General features: G+C 36.6%; 2 protein-coding genes across 4 annotated transcripts in view; one reads left to right on the top strand and one right to left on the bottom strand.

Moving 5' to 3' along the window:
• The window catches only part of LOC113228400, a 21,176-nt gene continuing 13,862 nt past the window's right edge, over window positions 1–7,314 (top strand). The window contains exons 1-2 of the mRNA XM_026461681.1: window positions 1–277; window positions 955–1,107. Of these exons, the coding sequence (XP_026317466.1) occupies window positions 125–277; window positions 955–1,107 (306 nt within the window). The 5' untranslated portion in view covers window positions 1–124. The remainder of the gene's footprint in view (window positions 278–954; window positions 1,108–7,314) is intronic.
• LOC113228401 (chondroadherin-like) overlaps window positions 1,206–7,314 on the bottom strand; it is a 16,768-nt gene continuing 10,659 nt past the window's right edge. For all 3 annotated transcript variants that reach the window (XM_026461684.1, XM_026461682.1, XM_026461683.1), the window contains exons 3-8: window positions 6,314–6,502; window positions 4,517–4,740; window positions 3,879–4,077; window positions 3,228–3,406; window positions 1,878–2,047; window positions 1,206–1,511 (exon numbers count right to left, since the gene is read on the bottom strand). In XM_026461684.1, coding sequence (XP_026317469.1) covers window positions 1,229–1,511; window positions 1,878–2,047; window positions 3,228–3,406; window positions 3,879–4,077; window positions 4,517–4,740; window positions 6,314–6,502 — 1,244 coding nt within the window. In that variant the 3' untranslated portion in view covers window positions 1,206–1,228. The remainder of the gene's footprint in view (window positions 1,512–1,877; window positions 2,048–3,227; window positions 3,407–3,878; window positions 4,078–4,516; window positions 4,741–6,313; window positions 6,503–7,314) is intronic.

Genomic DNA, 7,314 nt, shown 5'->3' with positions numbered 1-7,314 from the left:
TTCTACATCATCGCATGCTGAGTTATATTTTCAATACAATCTTTTAATTTTCATAAAGTTACTTGATTCATTTCTAAATGTTTTCTTTCGTTGTGACCGCCTTTCTGTATTTTAATTTCTAAATATGTGTAATGTGCCGCCGAAGTTCCATTCAGTGTGTCGCCTTTGTTTATCATTCTGTGGCGATAATTGCAGTGATGTTAAACTTCCAATATTCGACCGTGATAAGGATAAATCACGCCTCTCCGAGATGATAATGACATATTTGTCGATAATGGTAAATATTGTTGGATTATTTTTCGCAAGGGCCTCCAGGAAGACGCCGTTTTCTCGTGTGAAAGTTTAGCATAAGCGTACGAGATTGTGGATGCTGATAAGCGCCATTAACTTTCTCGCGGGTGTTGGGTATTTTCGCATTGTGATATCATATTACGGCCCACGCATTGAATGTCGGAGCGTATGACTAATGTGGTTCGTGGAATTGATAGGCAAGCCGTGTGGCAGGCGCGCTGTATCAGCCGCGCTGATAACAAAGCAGCGTTCGGAGATCACGTCGCGCCGCCCGCGCCCGTCCCCGCCGCCGCACTTCCTGGGCTCGCGTCCCACGTTCCACACATGCACCCATCTCAAACTCGGCTCCTGCCTGCTCACCACTCTTATCCACTAATGCTATTTTGAGATTTCAATATTTTCTAAATTTAGATGTGTATTTAAAGGAATCAATCTGCAGGGGGACTGTCTCCCCCATACGTTTTATTATGCTCTTGAGCATTGCAGTGACTAGACAGGATTGGGGAATTTCAGTGTGTAATTTGTTATCATTTTATACCTACCTGTCAATGACTCATCATCTATGATTACACTTGTTTGCAAAAGGTCACTGGCCACATCACCTCCTTTTATGAGTATGATATTGTGAAACAAGGTAAAACTGATGTTTTTATGCTGTTTTAGGTTTCCCCAGTAGATCCTCTACCTCAGGTGGTTTGCGGGAGCTGTGTACATAAACTCGATGAATTCCACACTTTCAGAGAGTTGTCACACAAATCAGAAAGGCTCCTGGAGCAGTTCCTCCAGTATGCTAATTCACTCTCAGGTCCTAAGGAGGTAAGTACAAAAATAAATGAAATTTCTATTGTTTGTAATATTATCAGACAAAAAAATAATACTATTTACATTTGACTATGACTAATAAATTTTATTTGTAGTTCAATAAAATTTGATTATGTTATGCGTCAGTTAAATCTTCATTAAGGTTGCTGTAATTTACTCCTGATTGACTCCTCAACTGCTTTTTGTAGAAGCGTTTGGTATAGTTGACCATTAGGCCTATGAGCATGCCTACACAAACAACAGAGGCTACTCCAAATATGCTCCACAATACATGTCTAGGTTTCAAATCAGATAAACTGAAATTCTTCTTAGGCAAGAATGTGGAATCAAATGTAGGGCAATAGGTCAGGCTAATATCTGTTATGTATGCTCCACTCAGCTTCATTGGAGCTGCACATCTGCAAAAACATAATAAAATTCTGGCAACTCCTCATACTTTGTAACACATGACAAGTACAACTGGTATTATAACTTAAAAATAAATGTAATGATTAATGATGATCAGTGGAAATCCATATTTAAAATGCAAGACCTTGTTGTCATTATAAAAAAATCCCACTAATAGAGTCACATCACATATTGTGACATAACATTAATATTCAAATTACAAACACAAAATTTTACATAATATCATAAACTTTCATCATAATCATAAGGCCATGTTGAAGGTGGAGTGAATATATGTAATAAAAAAATCGTTTTGTATCAAATTTGGTACTTTGATGGTACTGTATAATTATGTGTATGTATAATGATTGACTTACACAGGGATATCTTTAGGTTTGAATTTTTCTCCTGCTTTTTGTGTAGTTACTATATCGGCGAGATCGCAGTTACATAGCCAATTGTTCTTTGTCATTCCTAAAATTTCCAGCTTACTCCATGGCATTAAGTCTGTTGATAGTTCACTTAAGTGGTTATCATTTAGGTAAACCTGTTGAAAATGTTACATAGAATAAGTACATCTTAACTAACAATTATCCTAATTTTCGGGGCTTTCAGCACCGATAAATACATTTATTGATTAAAAAAATTCATACTTGTAATTCATTTACTGTCTCAGTGGCCGAACGGTTACTATGGTGAAAAATATTTATAAGGCCTACATTTATTTCTCTCGTGAGTTTGGGTGTAATTTGTGGTTGTCTATCTGTGTGTCGATGGCACCCGCGACGCGACGTAGGGTTTCCCAAGTGCATTGCTATGAGTGTATGCGATATTTATTATTATTTATTTATTTTATTATTAAAGTAAAGAAGTTTGATAACTTTATTTGTAATAAAACTAGTTTAACATTTACATAATTGAAAGAAAAATCGAGTTTCATTAAATCCGAATAGAAAGACTAAAACATGTTTTAAGGTCATACTTAATTAACAACGTATATAAGCGTGTAAATAAGCTTTGCTCTAGATTTAGGATAAATTTTGCAATCATTGATTGACTGATATGAAAATATAAATTGTGATTAATCAGCTCTGTTGAATGATCCAGTTCTTTCACTGTCGAGTAAGCATTAAAATGTGGGGCAATCCGAATTACACACTTATATCGATGATTGTGAGATAATAATTTTGTAGACACAATAAACACCATTCTTACACAATGTTAGTAGAGCCAAAACAACATGTTGAGACGTATTGCCCCAGGGAGTCCTCGTCTATGTATCCAAATAAAAATACACAATTTTTTAACATCAGCTTTTAACGCACTAGATCATCTTCTGTGATATAATGAATTACATATGCATTAAGCGAGTAGTTTCATTATTACGCGTTACTACAGTACTTGCCTACTTTACAATATAGGAAATATATATATATATTATATATATACTGTTATCTTTAATAGCATTTATTTAATTGTGTTTACAACAGAATGTTTTTCCTTGTACGTAAAGATCTGAAAATGAGTCACTTTATACGTTGTTGTACGAGTGAATAAAACGAATCCTGACTAACTCTGTTGGCATGATTAGTAGTATCAAACATTTGCCATGGAGATAAGTGATTAAGTGTAATCGGAAACGTCGTGCATCTATTGTGTATTAATAAGCAATGACTTCACGTATGACCGTCTTTGATGTAAAGCAACGAATCCGACTGCCGACTTACCTCACTCAAAGTCCACTTATCCTTCAAACCTCTGAAGGCATTGTGGCTGATGTACCGCAGCTTAGGGTTATGGCAAAGATGGAGGATTTTCAAGTTGACTAGCGGCGAAAACGTGCTACGTTTTACCTCTAACAAGTATTCATTGTTACTAACTTCTAGTTGTTGTAGTTTTCTTAGGCCTGAAACATTGTGAGATGCTTAAATTACTCAAGTATTGACATATGTATGTTAGGGAAATTTTGTGGTTTCTGTATAACATAACTAGCGTTTCAAGACTAAACTATCTAAGCGATTTATTCAATCCGATCAATGACGTGATTAAGTAACAAACTTTGCATTACTATTGTTAGTGTGAATTTAAAAACGGAGCCTTCTTATTCGAATGTACCTAGGTATGTTCAAAGGAAATACGTAGCAAACTTTCTAAATGTTTATCGTTCGGAGTCACTTCACCGCGAGATAACAGACTCGTTTAAACCTTATCAATTTTTTCTTTACATATCCATTAACTAGCACGGTATGCAAGCAGGATTGATGTGTGGTATTTGATTTTGCTAAAGTAGTTTATTTTGTCAAATGGAAATTTTACGCGTACTAAGCGGATTCCGCACACTTTCTAATGAAATGACTCATCAAGTCGTCTCCACTCACCTACAAAGCTATCATCGTTGAGCTCTTCGATGCTGTTATTGTTGAACGTTAACGTTTCTAAAGATCCACCCACAAGGTTCAAACTCTCTGGGACAGTTATGAATTTGTTTCCAGACAAATCTATGTACCTCAAGTACATTAGGTTGCTGAAGGTCGCCATGGGAATGCTGTCGATTTCTGTATACGACAAATCGAGGGTCTGAAAAAAAAGCGTTCGATTGATTAGGGCGCGTTTTCATTTTCACTATGAACCTGTATCATAGTCTGTAGAAGCAATTCCGATTTTTTATGCCTACTTAGTTTCTATTTAAACAACATTCTTAATAACTTACGTAACGTATTTTAGTCGTGTCAGATTACAGGTAACATTATCATTTGTTGCCTTAGATAGTTTTCAGTTTCTTCTTATGATAATTATTTAAGAATTTGTGATGATTTAAAAAGTAGCAACATTTTAGTCTTTATTCTAAACAGCATCCTTTCGAATTTGATAACGTTAGTAAGTACGTAGAATTTACATAAATGATTGTTTAATTTAACATTACACGTGTTTCTTTTCCGTTTCTTATCTTTGCATGTCTTGTGTACATTCACGATTTTCTTGTCAAATGATCAAGTTACAAAAGTAGTCAACATACCTGCAAGTTCGTAGCGCTCGATATAGCCAAAACAGATACATGGTCGAGGGTTTCTAAAGGATTATTATTCAGGAATAACGACGTTAGATTCGGCGTGTGTTGGAACAAATATCTGTCCAAGGAATGGATCTCATTATGTGCGAGATTTAGTATTTGTAGGGAAATATCGCCGTAAACGTTATTTTTGTACGGACCTTGAAAAATCTCACTCCGTAAAACCTGCCCTGAAAAGACGTTCAACAATTTGTATTTAAATAATCATGCTTATCAATTTAACTAAATTTCCTGCACAGTTAGATAATTTTGTTTGTATATGCACTAGAATTTTGCCAAGTTAATAACAGAACTGTTATATTCTGTGTCTTTGTTCATATAATCAGAATTTGTAGCTCAAGTTTCAAGAGTTAGCAGCTATGTTCAAAGTTCCTTCTTTGGTACACCGAAATTTGGATGAGTAAATCGTGTTCGATGGGACACAAATCTCATTCAAATTGGCTTGATTTCAGTAGAGTAGGTCTTCATGTGACTCCTAAGAACTTTGTGTTTTATCTATCAGTCAGGTTGCGCCATGATGTTTTTCCTTTTATCGTTAAAGCAAGTGCCGGAAATTCTCGGTATATAAATAATAATAATAAATAAATCATTTATTTGGCATCCAAGGTCCACTTGTTAGTAAATACAGACAATTTTAACTTACGACTATTATTAGTAGATGCAGAGACAAACCACAAAAACATAAAAATATATAACGCTCGAGACGCCGATTACCCCATGACTTCACCAGAACCTGGATGTATTTTCGAAGCGTCGGCGAATCGAGCTTAGCCGAAAACGTTAAAGGATGCTTTTAGGACTAGAATGCAGTCTAGAGAGTAGTGACGCCGTCTTTTTGCGCCTCACATCAAAAAAAAATCTACTCCCTCTTGAGCAAACATCGACTATGCGCTATTTAACAGTGTCGCGGTAGGCCCCACAGCATCCTAAAACCGTTATTAGGTATATTGAACGCGCAGGGCGCCGAGTGCCTTCTGCGTATAGTTAACCCACAGACCACCCGTGTAGAAGGATTACTGGATTACAATATGCCTTCAATAAAGTTATTTTGCTTCCTCACTGCAATGGGCGAATCTATGTGCCAACATATTACACCTAGCAGCCAACGCCCTATGTTCATAATCAATATCAGTTTGTTCTTTAAGACCCTCCGTCAAGTAGGTAATGTCCTAGGTATTTAAATTTGCAAACCTTCTTTAGGGCCACCTCATTAAGGTTAATCCTAGGTTTATACGACATCATTCTACCGGGGCTCCCAAAGACCATAATCTCACTCTTACCACAATTGTAAACAAGGCCGGGAGTAGGTACTTGTGTATTGTTCACAAACCCGAAGCAGCTCCGCAATTGACCAAGCTGTTAAATCCAGCAGCATAATAATAATTCTAATATTAGTTGTTTGAATATCACGATGTTTTACTACCATGATATTAATTTTTTTTATTTACTCCACTAAAATGGTACAATTATTAATATAAAGATCGAACACCATGAAAAATTCCTTCGATCCTGCTGGATTCAAACCAGCGCTTTCAGTATACCATACCTGACGCTCTCCAACTGAGCTGCGGAACGAACTCAATTGGACATGTATATGTATCTTTTACAGATCTTTGTTTGTGGATGTATGTGGATGGATGTTGCTCAGACAACATGCAAAATAAGGAACGACGTGCGTGCGTGCATTTGTGCAAGTGCGTGTATGATCGGTGATATAATTTTTAATAACCTTATCCTTTTTACCTGTAATGCGATTCGAACCCAAGTCCAAAGAGACTATTCGGTCCACATTGCTGAATGCACTCTCTTCGATCTCCGCGATCTGGTTGGCCGTGAAACCTAGGGAGATCTTATTCCCCGCCAGCGGGGGGAGTTTGGTCACATTCTTGATAGTATTGTTGTAGTATGAAATGCGTATCTGGTCTATTAATCCTGAAAAAAAAAACGGAAAAAGATTAGATAGAGTACAAAGTACTGTTGATTGCCATTTAGAAGTTTAATCATTCTGTGTCATTTATTCTTTTGACTTTTTGAATATCTTTTTATAACATCGATATTGTAACAAATCACCGGTCAAATTCTGATTAGTAAATGCTTGTTTTCCTTGACTTTGACGTTGGCGAAAGCTTCGATAGTTATCGATAGCGCTATAACAAATAAATATATAAAGTTCATAGATGTATTATGTTATGTGGTTGTTACCAATGTTCCTAGGTTTTTTTATAACATCAAGTGACGGGACGAACAAGTCGTACGCCTGATGGTAAGCTACACGCCTGTCCATAACAGTAACAGTGCCACTCAGAGCTTTAAATTGCAAAGATCTGAAGGACACTACCACGGCGCCCGTCATCTTGAGACATAAGTTGACAAGTCCCATGTGCCTGTAATTTCATCAGCACTCTTACCCTTCGAAACCGGAACACAGTAATGCTGACATTAATGATTGGCGGCAGAAATAGGTAAGATAATGCTACCCTGGACTCACTGTTACTTCACAAGGAGCTCTACTGCTACTTAGTTGAAAAAGGACAGTTTTAATCTTTACGCTATGTAATAACGGAAGACGTGCAACCTACTAGTAAACGTAACCCAATACCTGCCAAGGATTCTGGTGCTGTCTCTTTAAAATCTGATATTGCTTTTTTTTTCATGAAAAATACACGCACGGTTGGACTGTACCTCATCTGATTTTAAGTTACTCTATAAATACAGTAGTAGCTAAGAAACCACACAAAACCAAC

Source organism: Hyposmocoma kahamanoa, unplaced genomic scaffold (genome assembly GCF_003589595.1).
Source record: "Hyposmocoma kahamanoa isolate Upper Pololo Valley unplaced genomic scaffold, ASM358959v1 232, whole genome shotgun sequence".
Classification (NCBI taxonomy): Eukaryota; Metazoa; Arthropoda; class Insecta; order Lepidoptera; family Cosmopterigidae; genus Hyposmocoma; species Hyposmocoma kahamanoa.
Note: the sequence above shows the minus strand (reverse complement) of the source record. Positions and strands in the feature narration are given on the sequence as shown.